This window comes from Tamandua tetradactyla, chromosome 14 (genome assembly GCF_023851605.1).
Source record: "Tamandua tetradactyla isolate mTamTet1 chromosome 14, mTamTet1.pri, whole genome shotgun sequence".
In the NCBI taxonomy this organism is placed as follows: Eukaryota; Metazoa; Chordata; class Mammalia; order Pilosa; family Myrmecophagidae; genus Tamandua; species Tamandua tetradactyla.
In genome coordinates, this window is record NC_135340.1 from 65,577,169 (window position 1) to 65,595,762 (window position 18,594).

An 18,594-nucleotide genomic window follows, 5' to 3' on the forward strand; every position below is an offset into this window, starting at 1 on the left:
TTATCTCTTTAGCTATATTTTCCTTCATTTCCTTGAATGGTTTAGGAGATATGTTTGAACAGCTTTGACTAGTTGTAAATTCTCTAATTTATGTCTTTGCCTCGGCAATATCTTCTTCTTAGTATGACTTGTAACTTTTTGCTGAAATGTAGGCATCTGCTTTTCATGATGAGTGTATTCTGGATGTTGGCTTTTCTCTCTTAGGATTTTGTTGCTGTTGAGTTTTTGTTAAGGTTCTTTGACCCTTGGTTCATCAGTATTTCCCAGGCTAAACAGGGCTAGGAACTCATGCTGTGGGCACAGACTAATTCTAAAGGGCCCTGGGAGATGGCCAGGAAAGAAGAAAAAAAGCCTTTAATTTAGTTCCCTAAGGGTGTACTTTCCTGACTTGCCCAGCAGATGGCACTCTTCACCAAGAAGCCTTTTGAAAGTGTGTGCTTTCCAGGCCTGCCCAGCATGGTACTCTTGGCCACCCTAAGAAGGCAGGGTATTTTTAGCCTTTGGAGGCCCTGCCTCTGAGGCAGTGCCTGCCAGATAGGGCTAAAACAGTGGGACCCAGCAGTCTAAATTCACCAGTTAATTGCTAGAAAAGTCTTTTGCAAACAAAGTTCAAAGATTACAAACATGCTTTGATTTTCATCAAAAATAAAGATATTACTACCGTTTTTTCAATATGCCAGTCATTTTTACTTTTTCTTTTCATTGTTGGTTATTGGCTATTAAGGGTTCTATCTGAGATATTTAAGGACTTTTGTATGTATGTAGGGACTAGTAATGAAGCTTTTCTGGGGATGATTCACCTTTGGATCCGGTAACTGGAAGAATTTCATCATAGAAGAAATTGTACAAATTGGAGTACTGTTTCATTGAATGTGAAACTTTCAAGTGAGCATGTATTGAGTAATGCTCTTTATATTAGGTAAAATAAAGTATTTCAACAAGCTCTATTTTATATTTGTTAAGAAATTATTATTAAAAGGGTGATTATTTTTGGTTTTCTTTTTTTGATGTAGGAGAATTCATCTGGATATAAAGACTTGACTGGGAGTTTTGTGGCAATTTTGAAGCAAGTAGTTGGAGGAAAACTCCCCATAGATTTCAATTATCACAGTGTGCCAGCACCATGGTTACAAATTCAACTCCTAAGAATACTAAGACTTCTAGGAAAAGATGATCAAAGGTAAACTATTTTAAGTAATTTTATTTAATAACTCCATGGTGCATGATAGATCAAGGCTTTAGCCACTTAGAGGTTTCATGATTAGCCATATTCTCCTAATGCTTAATTGACTTGATAGTGATAAATAAACCACTTTAAGAAGTTTATGAATTCTTCCAGGTTGCTGGGATAATGCTAACTCACTGCCAATCCAAGTCCTGCTTGTTGTTGAAGGTATCTCTGAAGCTCCATCTTCTCTATGAAACTTTCTTAATCATTTTAGTTCAGGGATCTGCAACTTTTTCTATAAAGGATTAGATAATATTCTAGGCTTTGTGGAAGCCATATGTTGTCTGTTGCAAGTATTCAACTCTTTGTAGTATAAGAGCAGCCATGATCATATATATGTAAACACGTGAGCATGGCTGTGTACCGAACGTACTTTTCATGATCACTCAAATTTGAATTTCATATAGTCTTCCCATGTTTTGAAATATTTTTATTCTTTTGATTTTTCCACAATCGCTTAAAATGTTTAAACCATTCTTAGCTTGTAGTCAGCCATACAAATGGGTTGGACCAGATTAGGCTTGTAGGCTAACCCTCTAGTTCGATGTGATTGTTCTACCTTGTTAATTCATTATTCTGAGTTACTCTTTTGGCCAATAACATTTAAATTTTAATGGGTATCTTTCCAACTATATGCATTTTTTTGTGTGTCATCCTACATATATATCTATTTTTGTTTCTATGCATGCAAACACAGAGGCAGATATGTGATATGTATATCATAGGAAATTTTGTTCACAGGTGTTTTTTTTGGGGGGGGGGGGTGCATGGGCGGGAATCAAACCCGTGTTTCCAACATGGCAGGTGAGAATTCTACCACTGAACCACTGGTGCATCCTGTCTAACTACATGTATTTTAGGCTACTTTTTACCTCACTGTATTTTTTCAGATTTATGGAAAAGTTTAAAGAATGGTACAAGAAATTCTCTTACATCCTTTACCTGGATTCATCAAATACTTACATTTACTTTACCATTTTTGGGTGTGTATATGTCTGTGTGTATGCTTGAACTATTTGAGAGCAAGTCTACCTAACTATATTTTAGTTGCTTTGAGCGCAAGAACCATGGCTCAAGTTTCTTTGTATCCACGTCCCTAATATACTTCCTTTTTTGTTTAATTTTTTTTTATTGGAGAAGTTGTGGGTTTACAGACCAGTCATGTGTAAAATACTGTATTCCCATATACCATCCCACCACCAACACCTTGCATTGGTGTGAAGCGTTTCTTAATATTGATGACAGCACTTTTTTGTAATTGTACTACTATTTTTTAACAGTACTTACCTTTGTTATAATTGATGAAAAATTATTAAAATATACTTGTCCATAGTTTACATTAGGTGTATTTTTTCTATACATCACCCTAATATTAACACCTTGTATAGTGTCATACATTTGTTATAATTGATGTACGAACATTCTTACGTTTGTACTATAAACTACAGTCTGTTTTCTACTAGAGGTTTCACTGTGTTACACAGTCCTATGCTTTATCTTTCAATTTTTAGTCTAGTAGCATATATGACCTAAAGTTTCTTATATAATTCAGTGCTGTTAAACTCACAACATTGTACAGTCATCACCGCCTTTCCAAATCTTTACAGTCAATCTAAGTAGACGTTCTTTACAAATAATCATCGACTCCCCATTCCCTAACCTCAGTTTGTCCCCTAGTAATCTTTGTTCTAAATTCTAAGTCTGTGAATTTGCTTATAAATAAGTAGTTCATATCAGTGAGATAATAAAATATTTATCCTTTTGAGTTTGGCTTATTTTACTCAGTGTAATGTCCTCAAGGTTCATTCATGTTGCATGTAGCAGGGCTTCATTCCTTTTTATGGCTACATAATATCCATTGTATTTATGTACCACATTTTGTTTATCCATTCATCTGTTGGTGGACACTTGGGACTTGGATCATTTTCATCTTTTGTCAATTGTGACTAATGCCACTGTGAACATCAGTGGGCAAATATCTCTTTGAGTCCTTGTTTTCAATTCTTCTAGGTGTATACTTAGTGGTGGGATTGCCTGGTGATATGGTAATTCTATACTTAGCTTCACGAGGAACTGCCAAACTATTTCCACAGTAGCTGTACCTTTTTTTATTCCCACCAGCAATGAATGAGTATTTTTATCTCTTGCATCCTGTCCAACACGTGTAATTTTCTGATTTTTTTGTAGTAGCCATTTTAGTAGGTGTGAAATGATACTTCATTGTGCTTTTTTTGAAAAGCAGTTTTATTGAGATGTATTCATACCATACAATCCATCCAGAGTGTACAATCAGTGGTTTACAGTTTCATCACATAGTTGTGATTTTGATTTGCATTTCCCTAATAGCTAGTGTTGTTGAGCATCTTTTAATGTGCTTTTTACTTTTTTTTTTTTTTTTTGCATGGACAGGCACCAGGAATCGAACCTGGGTCTCTGGCATGGTAGGTGAAAACTTTCCCTGCTGAGCTACTGTGGCCCGCCCTTCATGCACTTTTTAGTCATTTGTATTTCCTCTTTGGAGAAATATCTAAGAAATGGTCATTGCCCATTTTTTAAATTGGGTTATTTATTTATTTTTTAATTGTTGAGTTACAGGATTTCTAATATATTCTAGATATTAAATCCTAACTGGATATGTGGTTTCCAAATATTTTCTCCCATAGAAGAGGTTGTCATTTCACTTTTATGACCAAGCCTTTTGTATCTTTTCTTTTTTTTTTTTTTTGCATGGTCAGGCACTGGGAATCGAACCCAGGTCTCTGTCATGGCAGGCGAGAAATCTGCTACTGAGCCACCATCGCACTGCCCTATGTCAAAACCTTTTGGTACAAAAAAGGTTTTACTTTTGAAATGGTCCCATTTATTTTTCCTTTCATTGCTTGTGCTTTGGGTGTAAAATCTAACAAACCATTGCTTAACACAAAAGCCTGAAGGTGCTTTCCTGCATTTTCTTATAGGAGTGTTATAGTCCTTGTTATTATATTTAGGTCTTTCATCCATTTTGAGTTCATTTTTGTGTATGATGAGAGATAAGGGACTTCTTTCATTCTTTTGTATATGGATATCCAGTTTTCCCAACATCATTTGTTGAAGAGACTATTCTTCCCAATTTACAGAACTGGGCACCCTTGTGAAAATTCAGTTGGCTGTAGATGTGAAGGTCTATATCTGAACTCTCGATTTGATTCTATCGGTCTATCTGTTTTTGTGCCAGTACCTTGCTGTTTTGACCTCTGTAGTTTTGTAATAAGTTTTAAAGTCAAGAAGTGTGAGTCCTGCAATTTTGTTCTTCTTTTTGAGATGTTTCTTTTTTGGCTGTTTGGGATCCTTTAACCTTCCAAATAAATTTGATAATTGGCTTTTCCATTTCTCCAAAGAAGGCTGTTGGAATTTTTATTGGGATTGTGTTGAATCTGTGTATCTTTTTACGTAGAGTTGACATCTTAATATTTAGTCTTCCAATACATGAACATGGAATATTCTCCCATTTATTTCAGTCTTTGATTTCTTTTAGTGATGTTTTTTAGTTTTCTGTGTACAAGTCCTTTATATCCTTGGTTAAATTTATTACTAGATATTTTGTTTTTTTAGTTGCTATTGTAAATGGAATATTTTTTCTTGATTTCTTCCTTAGGTTGCTCATTACTATTGTATAGAAACACTGATGATTTTTGCATGTTGATCTTGTATTCCCTCTCTTTGCTGAATTTATTAGCTCTAGTAGCTTTTTATAGATCTCTTGGATCTATATATATAGATATGTATATATAGATCTTTTTATATATAGGATCAAATCATCTGCGATAGTGAAGATTTTATTTCTTCCTTTTGAATTTGGAAGCCTTTTATTTCTTTTTCTTGCCTAGTTGCTCTGGCTAGAACTTTCAGTACAATGTTGAATACAGTGGTGGAAGGGGGAAGGCTTGTCTTGTTCCATATCTTAAGGGGAGCTTTCAGTCTTTCACTGTTGAGTATGATGTTAGTTGTGGGTTTTTCATATATGCCCTTTATTGTGTTGAGGAAGTTTCCTTCAATTCCTATCTTTCACAGTGTTTTTATCTTGAAAGAATGCTGGATTCTATCAAATGCCTTTTCTGTGTTAACGGAGATGATAATGTAGTTTTCTCTCTTGGATTTGTTAATGTGGTGTATTAATTGATTTTCTTATGTTGAACCAGCTTGCATACCTGAAATAAAGCCCACTTGATCATGGTGTATAATTCTATTAATGTGCTTTTAGATTCAATGTGCAGGTATTTTATTTGAGGACTTTTGCATCTGTATTTGTAACAGAATTATTCTACAGTTTTCTTTTCTTTTAGTATCTTTATTAGTCTTTATTATTAGGGTGATTTTGGTCTCAAGAAATAAGTTAGGTAGTTTCCCTTTTCTTCACTTTTTTTGAAGAGTTTGAGCAGAATTAGTATTAATTCTTTTTGGAATGATTGATAGAGATCTGTGAAGCCATATGGTCCTGGGCTTTTTTCATTAGTGAGTTTTTGATCACAAATTCAATGTGTTTACTTGCAGTTGGTTTGTTAGGGTCTTCTATTTCTTCTAGAATCAGTGTTTCTAGGAATTTTTCCATTTCATCTAGGTTGTCTAATTTGTTGGCATATAGTTGTTTCATTTCTATTTGAGGTCTTCTGTTCTAGAGTCAGCGTGAGTTGTTTGTGTGATTTTAGAAAACAGTTTCATGTAAGGTGCCTAATTTGTTGGCATATATATGTTCGTAGTATCCTCTTATGGTATTTTCATTTCTGTGGCATCACTTATAATGTTCTGCCTTTTGTTTCTAACTTTATTTACTTGCATCTTGTCTCTTTTTGCTTGTCAGTCTAACTAAGGGTTTGTCAATTTGATTCGTCTTTTCAAAGAACCAACTTTTGGTTTTTGTTAATTCTGTTTTGTTTTCAATTTTATTATTTCTACTCTATCTTTGTTGTTTGTTTCACTCTTTCATTTGGATTAATTTGCTGTTCTTTTTCTAGTTCCTCTGGGTGTGGAGTTAAGTCTTTGAATTTAGATCTTTCTTCTTTTTTTTAAAGTAAACATTTAGGGCTATAAATTTTCCTCTCAGCAGTGCCTTTGCTGCATCCCATAAGTTTTGATCTGTTGTGTTTTCATGTTCATTTGGCTCAGAATATTTACTGATTTCCCTTGCAATTTCTTGTTTGACCCATTGATTGTTTAAGAGTGTGTTATTTAGCTTCCATATATTTGTGCATTTTCCAGTTCTCTGCCTGTTATTGATTTCCAGCTTCAGTTCATTATGTTTAGAGCAGATACTTTGATTAATTTCAATATTTTAAAATTTACTAGGACTTGTTTTGTGAGCCAATATATGATCTGATCTTGAGAATGTTCCTGTGCATTTGAGAAGAATGTATAACCTGCTGTTTTGGGGTGTGGTATTCTGTATATATCTGTTAAATCCAGTTCATAGTTCACTTATCAAATTGTTTAAGTTCTCTGTTTCTCTATGGATCTTCTGTCAGATGTTCTGTCTGTTGATAAGAGTGGTGAATTAAATCTCCAACTATTATTGTAGAAGTGTCTGTTTTCCCGTCAGTTTTACCAGGGTTTGCCTCATATATTTTTGGGTACTTTTATTTTGGCGCATAAATATTTATGATTGTTATTTCTTCTTAGTGGATTGCCCCTTTTATTGATATATAGGGCCCTCTTTGTCTCTTATAACATTTTTGCATTTAAAGTCTATTTTGTCCAATATTTGTACAGCTACACCAGCTCTTTGTTGGTTACTGTTTGTGTGGAATATCTTTTTCCAACCTTTCACTTTTACTCTGTTTATGTCCATGAGTCTAAGTGAGTCTCTTGTAGACAGCGTACAGATGGATCATCTGCAGACCTGTATCTTTTTATTGAGGTGTTTAATTTATTAGCATTCAATGTTATTACTGTAAAGGCAGTACTACTTCAGCCATTTTATCCTTTGGCTTTTATATGTCATATATATATATATATTTTTTTTTTTTTTTAAACATGGGCAGGCACCAGGAATCGAACCCGGGTCCTCGGGCTTGGCAGGCAAGCACTCTTACCTGCTGAGCCACTGTGGCCTGCCCTATATGTCATAGCTTTGTCTTTTTTTTTTTTTCCCTTTTTATTGCAACTTCCTTTTCTGTATAGTTGATTTATTTTTTCTGCCTTTATTTTTTAATATTTCTGCCTGATCCCCTCCTCATTTCTATTTCTATGTATTTTTGCTCCTTTTTTATGTTGTTTTTCTATTTCTGTGTATTTTTAAAGTGCTTTCTTTCTAGTTTATATACAACCTACATCTATAAGCTACTAATTTGAAAAAATAACCTAGCTTCAATGGTATTCACATTCTGTGCTCCCATTTCCCTCTGCTACCCTTTTTATGCTTTTTTGTTCCACTTTACCACTTTATATTTTGCATGGCTATTGTCAGGAAATATGCCTTTTTCTAGTTCAGTTTTATTCTGCCTCTTACAGGAATTAAGGTGTAGAGTTGTATATTGAGGATACAGTAGATTGAGTTTGGCATTTACCCTGTTGTTACCCTTACTGATGATGCTCATATTTCCGCACTACTCCAAGCCTTTCTCTCCTATATTTTCCTTTCAGTCTGTAGTACTCCCTTTAGTAAGTCTTCTTTGGCAGGTTTCTTTCTGATGAAGTCCCTCAGCCTCAGCTTATCTGTGAATATTTAAAACTCTCCCTAATTTTTGAAGGAAAGTTTTTCTGGATAAAGAATTTTTAGCTAGCAGTTTTCTCTTTCAGTACCTTATATATGCCAAACCATTGCCTTCTTGCCTCCATGATTTTGGATGAGAAATCAACTTCCTCTTATTGAGATTCCCTTATATGTGATGAATTGCTTTTCTCTTGCTGTTTACAGAATTCTGTCTTCATCTTTGGCAGTTGACATTTTCATTAGCAGGTGTCTTGGGATAGGTCTGTTTAGATTTATTCTGTTTGAAATACATTGTGCTTCTTGGACACGTATATTTGTGTCTTTCATAAGAACTCAGAAGTTTTCGGCCGTTATTTCTTCAAATATTCTTTCTGCCCCTTTTCCCATCTCTTCTTTTTCTGGGACACCCATGATAAGTATGTTTATGAGTGTCATGTTGTCATTCAAATCCCTGAGACACTGCTTAGCCTTTTTTTCTTCTTTTTCCTGTTTTTCTGACTGTATTATTTCCTTTGTCCTTTTGTCTAGTTGGCTGATCTTTTCTTTGCCTGTTCAAATTTGCTGTTTCATACCTGTAGTGTATTTTTAGTCTCAGCTATTGTGTCTTTCATCCCCATGATTCCTCATTTTTTTTTATACCTTTAAGTTATTTTTTATGTTCATGCATTGTCTTCTTAATATCCTTTATCTTTTTCTGCATATTTTCCTTTATCTCGTTAGGTTGATTTCGGAGATTATTTCCACCTTCTTTAATTAGTCATTCTAAATTCTGTCTCTTTGAAATTTTAATTTATTCCCTTGATGAGCCTCATCTTCCTGTTTCTTAGTATGGCTTATAAGTTTTTGCTAACATCTAGGCGTATGAATATCTTGATGCATTAACCCTGAAGGTTAGTTTCCCCTTCTTTTCTAGTCTTGATTGGCTTTATGTAAGGCTCCTTTTTGATTCTTGGTCTAATGACCCTGTTTAACCGACCAGATTTTCTCAGCTTTTCTTCATCAGAGTTTTGTCTTGGATATGTGGTACAATTTTTAGAATTGTACTTTTTATTTAATTGTTTCACCTCCAGGAGAAAACTTCCTTTCTCTTTTCCTTCTCTGGGAACCTTGATCTGTTCTGTTTGTTTTGTGCAGAATTTTCTCTTCAGCTCCTGTGATTTGTTTAAATTTTCTCTTCACTCAGTGCCCTGTTTTCCTTACTCTTTGCAGTTGTGGGACCTTCATGTCTTAACAGCAGTTCGGTTTAACCCGGCTCCCACACCCTCCCCCTTTTTTTCTCTCTATGGACCTTTTCTGCCTCTGTTTTTTTTCCCCATTAGGGTATCCTGCTTCCAGGGAGCCAGATGGGATCAATCCAGAAATGTGGGTCACTCCAGAAAAGTCTGTTTTTAGGTAGTCCAGTCATCAGAAATTGGATTGAGTGAGTGCAGCACTTTTCAACTTACAGTTTTACCACAGTCTCTCCCTCTCACTCTCTCCCTTTCTCCTTCTCTCCCTCTCTCTCCCTCTCTTCCTCTCTCTCCCTCTCTCTCTCTCTCTCTCTCCCTCTCTCCCTCTTTCTATCTCCTTCCCCCTCTCTCTCTCTTTCATTTTTTCCTGGGGGCCCTTTAATATGTGGCACTCCTCAGCAGTTAGTATTCTTCCCTGGGTCTCTATGGACTTGGGTCCCAGTGCCTGAATATGAGTGGAGTTTGTCCTATGGGAGGTGGGAGGGATCTGGGCGCCTGTCTCTGAGCAACTCCAATGCTGCATGAGACTGAGGGAGGGAGAGGGAGTGGACTAGTGGGTCCAAGCAGAAATTTCCTTCCTTGATATTTTACTTTTTCTTCAATTAAGCATTTTTGGAGTCCTTCTCCAATCTCTACCTTCCTCCAGAGTTGTAAGCATGTGAGATTTATCTTTTTAATTTGAGATTTATCATTTTATTTGCTGAATTTCTAGGGAGGTTTTTTTCAGGGGATATCTTATTTCACCATATTAATGATGTCATTTTTTCTCTTTTAAGAAAATATTTGTTAATGTTCTTATTTTATGAGATATGGCCTCCTTTTATGTAATAGCATCCAGTTATATTCTAATTCTTTAGCCTAGCTTTACGTAGGAAACTTACTCTAAGCTGTTGCTCCTAGAAATGTCTCATCACCTTCATGTCAGAATCTGTCTACCTGTGAGTTCCTTATCAGTACTAATTGGACTATATTTCTCACGGTATTATTATGTTATGGTTTTCTGTGATATGAATCTCAACTCCTGATTGAAACTGGAGTGAAAACTGGAGGTGATGTAGCAGACATAATGCAATAGAGATGGTTGTCCTAATTATATTTTATTTTACATAGCCCCAAGCTATTCTGTCATGGACCTCCTGTTAGAGGTTACTGGAATTCTGATTTAAAACAACTGATTTCATAGTAAAGCATTATATTTTATTGATCTGAAAACTTAAAGGCATTAAATATTATCAGGAAGTTGGGGATATTTAGTGAAATTTACTTACTAAGTTCACTAATATCTTTCTTCTTCATGGATGAATTTGGAAAATACAAACAAAGATGAGTAATAAAGTTCTTACCTTCAGAGAACTTAGTTGAATAGTAATTTGGCTTAGGAGTAGAGTGCTTTTTTACAAAAAGTCATAGAACGTTAGATTGTTTTCTTTATTGTATTGACTCTTTTTTTTCTTTTTTTCCATTATTTGAAATTTTTGTGTGTTTTATGTCAGTTATTAACATTAGCTTGACCCTGTCCTTAATTTCACATTCTATGTGATTAATTATAACTGTCTTATGCCAGGCGTTTGGCTCTTTTTTTTTGTATGCTGATGGTGGGGTCACATTTCATTCTTTTTCCATGTCAGTATCCCGTTAGTACAGCACCATTTGTTGAATTTTTGTTTGGTTGCTTTTCTTATTTGTTTGTTTTTTGGGACGTGCATAGATCAGGAACCGAACCCAGGTCTCTTGCATGGCAGGTGAGGATTCTACCACTGAACTACCCTTGCGCCCCTGCATTAACTTTTAAAATAGAGAACCTAAACTATAATCTAAATGTAGCATTGCTACATTTTTTCAGGGGGAAAATTGATCATGTCTGCTGTATGGCTATTTCTTGCAGAAGAAATGCTTATGGAATAAAATGGGATTTTAGAATATGGTGCAAGCTCTGGATTCTCATTACTGGATATTTATACTTTAGTCAAGACAATGAAAGTATGTGCCATTCAAATTGTATTTTCTAACATATATTTGAAAAAGGGCAAATATTCTTAGAGAGATGTAACATATGTTATCTTATTTATATAATCCCTGATTATTTTGTTCTTTTATTTCTTTGCAACATAGTTTCACTGCTAAACCACTGTGTATATCCTTTGTTGCTGGTAATTTTTTCCATTAGTGATTTTTGAATTTTAGAACATATAAAAATAAATGCCAGCACAGAAGCCATAGATTTTACATTGGCCTCTTGGTGAGCACTTTTCTCTTTTAGGCTCAAAGGCAGAGCACTAGGCTCCCTGAATTTTCCTGCAGTATCTACCTCAGCCAGTTACTGTTATCAGTGATCACAATTAAACATGAATGGTATGAATTTGTTAATTCCACCAAATATAATTTCTGTATAATTAATATGAAGATAAGGTAACATTTTTTCACTGAAGGGATCTAGTTGCTGCTCAGGAAAGGATTACTGTTTGAGCATTTTAAAAAAATATCTGGTTAATATGTAGGTCATTTGCTATCTGGAATAATCTAGATATGTGAGATATTACTGTAGTAACTTAATAAATTTTCTCATTGCAAAGAAAATTATAAAAGGTAGTGTGTACAACCAGACAGAAAACCAATTTGTAAATTATGCATAGATTGAGGAAAAAGTTGATTGACTAGTCAACATTGGTAAAAAAGTTGGTTCAGCTCCTGAAAAAGAGTAAATTAAATCTTCAATAAATGAAATTTGCATAACTTCACCATAAAATGAATTTCTTTCACTTCTCTTCTGTAGATCCTCAGTTTTAAAGAGAGAGAAGTTGAAAAACTATATTTTATTGGGTTAGAATACTATAATTCTACTGCAAATAAAATATCTTTTGAACAGGACAAGTGAATTAATGTATGACGTTCTTGATGAATCCTTGCGAAGAGCTGAGTTAAATCACAATGTCACTTATGGTAGGTAACATGTAAATGCTACTGTAATGACTAATGGTATTTTGTAGTATCACAGCTTAATCTATTAGAATGCTCTAAGTTCTGAGTTTTATAAATTTTTAAGATGAGTCTTTGGGTTATTGTTATTTTAACGTGTGTTGAGTAACTAATGGATAGAAATAATTCGAAGTTATGCATTCCTCTCAGTGTTGACCTAAATTCATTATTATAATTGTCTCCTTAATGAAAACATATTTTAAACATCTAATTGACATGAAATTAATCCAGTTTATCTGTTCCATGTTTTGTAAAAGTTTATATTTGAAGTAGTTCTTAACCTGTCAAATAGTTGTCAAATATTTATTACATTTCTGTTATTTGTCAGATGCAACGTGCTTGGAATACAGCTGTGAATAAAACTTATAATGGGGCTCACAGACTAGATAGATGGAAGGGACTGTTATTGCAAATGTTTCAGGAGAATTACAGGGTACTGTAGGAGAATATAGCAGCTAGTTTTAGGTGAAGAGAGAGAGAGCAAGGAAGGTTTTCCTGAGAGTGCAATATTTAAAAAGGCATCTGAAGGATGCATACGATATAAAGATATATAGGTGCAGAATAATAATATACTGTTTTCTGAAGAGACAACAAACTTTTTATATTATGTATATAATTTTACTTTTTTTTTGCGTGGGCAGGCACCTGGAATCAAACCGGGGTCTCTGGCATGGTAGGTGAAAACTCTGCCTGCTGAGCCACCATTGCCCGCCCTGTGTATAATTTTAAAAACAAGTTACTGAAAAGAGAGGGAAGGTTAAGGGTATCGGATGTATGAGTTTTTTCTTTTTCTTTTTATTTCTTTTTCTGGAATGATGCAAATGTTCTAAAAATAATCAGGGTGGTGAATACACAACTGTGTGATCAGATTGTGAGCCATTGATTGTACATCATGTATGGACTGTATGTGTGTGAAGATTTGTCAATAAAAATATTTATTTAAAAAGTTGCTGATCAGAGACAAGATTAAGGAGGGGGAGGAGGGTAGAGAGGTAAGAAAGTAACCAAAAAATGTTCATGTTTAATAGCCAGAGGAGGCTATTAGTTCTTTTCTGATCATTTTGGAAAACCTCTGTGGAAAAATTGAGATTTTTGGAAATGTTTAAAGGATATAAGTGAGGCAGTTTGAATTTTGCATGCTTTGGGGAGGGTAGTAGCATTGAGAGGTATAATTCAAATGAGAAAATCATTTCTCAATTTGGTAAAATGCCATTGTTCTAATTTGCTAGCTGCTGGAATGCAATATACGAGGAATGGAATGGCTTTTAAAAAGGGGAATTTGCTAGTTTACAATTCTAAGGCTGAGAAAATATCCCAGTTAAAGCAAGTCTATAAAAAGGTCCAAATTAAGGCACCAATAAGAGGTTACCTTTACTTGAGAAAGGCTGATGAAGTTAGGGTTTCTCTCTCAACTGGAGAGGCACACAGTGAACATGGCAACATCTTCTAGCTTCCTCTCCACGCCTCTTACTTCATGAAGCTCCCTGGTAGCATTCTCCTTCTTATCTCCAAAGGTTACACTGGCTGATGGACTCTGTAGTTCTCAAGTTTCTACTGCTCTTGTCATTCTTAAGCTTTCTCCTAAATGTTTCCTCTTTTAAAGAATTCCAGTAAACTAATCAAGGCCCATGTGGAGTGAGTGGAGTCACGTCTCCTGTAATCCAAGGATGATACCCATAATTGTGGGAGCCACATCCCCACGGAGATAATATAATCAGCATTCTGGCATGAATTATTGGATAGGGATTAAAAGAAACAGTTGCTCCCACAAAATTGATTAGGATTAAAACATGGCTTTTCTAGAATACATAAATCCTTTCAAACCAGCACAGCCATGAAGTAGGAATGACAGCATTACTTGTTCTTTCGGACAGTAGTAAACTAGTGTGTATTTTTAAGAGAAGCATAAGTTAGACTAGAGGGTAGAAATTGAACTAGTTTACTGAAATAATAAGTGCTTAACAAAAACCCAGTAGGAATAAGATGAAAGGATTGTGTTCATGGCTTTCATGTAGGAAAAATAATGCACATGGAAGTGAATTGGGATAGTAAACTTTGAAGGATGGATTAATGTTTGTATATATAAATGGTTATGAAGGCACTAACAGTGATTTATTCATTTGTTCAACCAGTATTTACTGAATGCCTATGAAACAAAACCTTGATTTTTAAACTAGGTACAGATTGAGGAAAAAGTTAATTGTTTTATGTGTTCTTCCATACTAAGTGTGGAAGATAAGAGGAAATTAAGGTAGATGCGGACCCTGCACTTATGACTGTATAATGTAATGAACAGGTGATATTGTCTAGGTTCCTGATATATATTGAGAAGAACAAGGGGCCAGAAGCAAGGGTGACCTGTAAGGAGTCTAGAGGTTTGGGTGTGAGCTGTTAGAAAATCTAGAGAACTGTCAGAAGCTTTCCAGGTAGCTAAAGTTAGTTAACATTGGGATATAATCAGTGCTTAAGATAAGGATTTGAAAGGATCACAAGGAATTGTATTTAAAATTAGTTAAAAATTTACTTTTTTGTTGTTGTTTGCAGAAAGTTAATTTTTTTAATTGACATTTCAACTTTAATTTTTTTATGTTTTTGAGTACTTAATATATGCACATGGTTCAAAGTTCAAAAGGATATATATGATGAACATTAGGTCTCCCTTCCACCTTTATCACCCAATTCTCCTTCCTAGAGACAACCATTGTTTTTTTTTTTAATTTTTAAAAAATTTTTATTGATAAACAACATACAAACACAAGCATTCTTAACATACAAACATTCCATACATAGTATATACAGTCAGTGGCTCACAGTATCATCACATAGTTGAGTATTTATCAACATGATCATTTCTTAGAATATTTGTATTGCTTCAGAAAAAGAAATAAAAAGAAAAAAACTCATACACACCATACCCCTTAGCCCTCCCTCTCATTGACTGCTAGTATTTCCATCTACCCAATTTATTTTAACATTTGTTTCTTCTATTACTTTTTATTCTTAATCCATATTTTTTACTCATCATCCATATCGTACATAAAAGGAGCATCAGACACAGCTTTTCATAATCACACAGTCATTGCGAAAGCTATATCATTATACATTCATCTTCAAGAAACATGGCTACTGGAACACAGCTGTACAGTTTTAGGCACTTCCCTCTAGCCTCTCTTGATATACCTTAAACTAAAAAGAGGGGACATCTATAAAATATATAAGAATAACCTCCAGGATAACCTCTCGACTCTTTTTGAAATCTCTCAGCCGCTGTCACTTTATTTTGTCTCATTTCTCTCTTCCCCCTTTCGGTCAAGGTTTTCTCAATCCCTTGATGCTGAGTCCCAGCTCATTCTAAGATTCCTGTCCCACGTTGCCAGGGAGGTTTACACTCCTGGGAGTCATGTCCCACGTAGAGAGGGGAGGGCAGTGAGTTTGCTTGCCGTGTTGGCTGAGAGAGAGATAGGCCACATCTGAGCAGCAAAAGAGGTTCCCTGGGGGTGACTCTTGGGCCTAATTTTAAGTAGGTTTAGTCTCTCCTTTGCAGGGATAAGTTTCATATGAACAAACTCCAAGATTGAGGGAGGGCTCAGCCTATTCATTTGGTTGTCCCCATGAGACAACCATTGTTATCCATTCCTTTTGATTTGGAGAATTACTGTATACCTGAGGATATGTTCTCCACTAGAATACCCTTCTTTTATTGAGATTGCTTGAACCAACACCAATAATTCGTTTCTTAATAGGCTGTCAGTCTAGTATTTCAACTTGCTACATGTACCTTATAGCTTGTATTGTCTTTTATTTTCTTTATTAGCTATCTAACTGGGTTTCACTCTTAATATTTTCTGAACTATATTTTTGTAAAAGGTTCATTATTATAACTTACTTTAGTGTCAAATCAAGAAATAAATCATATAAGAGATTTTTGTTGAGTATCTGTCATGTGCCAGGCATTGTATAAATGGTGCAGAGGATACACAGAAGATAAGATAAAATTTTGTCTTTAAGGAGTTATAATAACTTCAGTGTCTTCTCATGCCAACTACACCAATTCTGACTGTACCTATTCTCCACAGGTTAAGAACAGTCCTCCATAAGATTACCCTTTAGACACCAGTTGCAAGCTCAGGGGTTCCCTTGGTCACCCTGACTTCTCACCAACTAGATAAAAATTTGGGGGAGCCCACCACCTCCTCAAGTCAATTTGCTAGGATGACTCATAGAGCTCAGGAAAATGTTATACTTATGATTATAGTAAAAAAAAAAAAGGATACAAATCAGAAGGGTGAGGTTTGGGAGGGTCTCAAACAAAGCTTTTGTATCCTTGCCATGTGGATTCACAATATTTTATTCTTCTCGCACATCGATGTGCATTCTTAATCATGAAAGCTTGCTGGATCTTATTGATCAAAAATTTTTATTAGGGTTTCATTATGTGGCCATGAATGATGGACTCGTTGCCACATGGTTGAACTCAATCTCCAGTTTCCCCCCTTCCCCACTGTTGGAGAGGTCTTTCTGATATGACCTGACTCAAAGCCCCAGTATAAACTATTGAAGTGTGTTATAGGGCAGTAACAAAAGACATCCCTGTCACCTGAAATTCTAAAGATTTAGAAGTTATCTTCCTGGAACCAGGGAAAAAGACCAGCCAAGTTCTTTGTTGTATTACAGAAGTTTACAATATAGTAGAAGAGATAACTTACTCATTAACAATATAAGGCAGAATGCAAATGGATGGGACAGGGAATAAAAATTTTTTAAATGCAGATGAGTTAGAGATCACTGGAGGATACACATAAGGATTTAATGATATGATTGGACCCTGAAGATAGGTAGGATTTAGATAGGTAGAAGGGAGGATGAAGGGAAGTCGGAACAGAGGATGGCTCAGAGATAATGCCGAAGTGGGGATGTTTAAAACAGTTTCAGGGAATAGTGAGTCACTAGCCTCATTGTAGGATTCATGATGGGGAGCAATGGAAAGGCTGTATTGTAGAGATAGTCTCATGATGGCCAAAGGAGTTTGGGCTATAGACTACATAAATCCTGAAGTCATGGAAGATTTTTGGACAGAGGACTAATAAGATGAAAATGACATTTTTAGTAAAGGTAAATTAGAATAACTATATAGAACGAAGTACAAGGGACAGAATCATCAAAAGTAGATAGAGCAAGGGTGCACGGGTAGTTTAGTGATTAGAATAACCGCCTTCCATGCGGGAGACCTGGGTTCAATTCCCAGAGCATGCACCCTAAAAAAAAAAGTAGATAGAGCAGCATTATTCAAATAGCCAAAAACTGAAAACAACTCAGATGTCCATCAACAAATGAATAGATAAACAAACTGTGGTACATACATACAATGGAATATTACTTGGCCATAAGAAAGAATGAAGTTATGAGACATGTTGCAGGATTGAAGAACCTTGAAAGCATACTCAATGAAATAAGGCACATAAGGACAAAAATTGTGTGATATCACTTAGAAGAAGTGTCTATAAATAGGAGATTTATAAAAATAGAAAGCAGATTAGAATAACCAGAGTGGGTAAGAGGGTAGGGGAGTTATTTGTTTGTAAAAAGTAAAATAAAATACATAAAATAAGCACACTTAAAAAAAAAAGATAGGCACAGCTGAAATGCACAGCTTTTCCTTTAATCCTCTTTCCCTAAAAAGTAGTTGAGACCTACTTTTTCTTATTCTTCCTGCAAAGTATAGCTAAAATCCCTGAACATTATATATAAAGCAAACATAAGACTCTGGAAGGTGCAAAAAAGGCAGAGCAGCTAGGGTCTTTGGGATCTGAGGATGATGTGGTAGTGAGCTCCCTAGGTTTTCTTTTTGTCTCATGTATCCTAAACTGGGTACAGGGAAAGCCAGTAACCTGGAAATGTCCCAAGAAAAGCCTACCATCTCTAGTCAAAGGACTGGGGAAAAGGGGCAACCTAGCAAGACAGAAAATTTTAAGAAAATAATCTCTATATTCCAGCCAAACACCACACAGAAAAAACTGTGGCTCATCTCTGTCAGCAAAGGCCAAGTGGAGAGCCAAGACTTCCACCCTCACCAAGCTGTAATGAGGTACCCTAGCCCCACCACTGTGGTGGTATTAGAGAAGAGTGAATGGGAAGCTGGGACTTCTCTTTTCCTGCTGGATGGTAAAGAATGACCCTCCCCTGCAGTATCAGTGGAGGCCAAGTGGGAAGCCTAGGTTTCTCACCTGAGAGTAAGTAGGGCACCCCTCCTCTTTTCTACTGAGATGGTGTCAGAGGAAGCCTAGTGGAAAATCACTTTCATCTGCCAGTAACAAAACAGTGTGCCACCCATCCCTTCAACTACACTTATAGTTGTTTCAGAGGAAGTCTGCTGAAACACAAGATTTAGGTGGTATTTCAACTCAATATCTAATGTTTCAGTGAAAAATCATTCATCATACCAAGAACCTGAAGATCTCAAACTGACTAAGAAAGAC

The 18,594-nt window shown here is 35.5% G+C and overlaps 1 protein-coding gene across 7 annotated transcripts in view; it reads left to right on the forward strand.

Moving 5' to 3' along the window:
- The window catches only part of AP4E1 (adaptor related protein complex 4 subunit epsilon 1), a 112,910-nt gene that overhangs the window by 31,813 nt on the left and 62,503 nt on the right, over nucleotides 1-18,594 (forward strand). For all 7 annotated transcript variants that reach the window (XM_077127872.1, XM_077127873.1, XM_077127874.1 and 4 more), the window contains 2 exons: nucleotides 1,014-1,180; nucleotides 12,009-12,082. In XM_077127872.1, coding sequence (XP_076983987.1) covers nucleotides 1,014-1,180; nucleotides 12,009-12,082 — 241 coding nt within the window. The remainder of the gene's footprint in view (nucleotides 1-1,013; nucleotides 1,181-12,008; nucleotides 12,083-18,594) is intronic.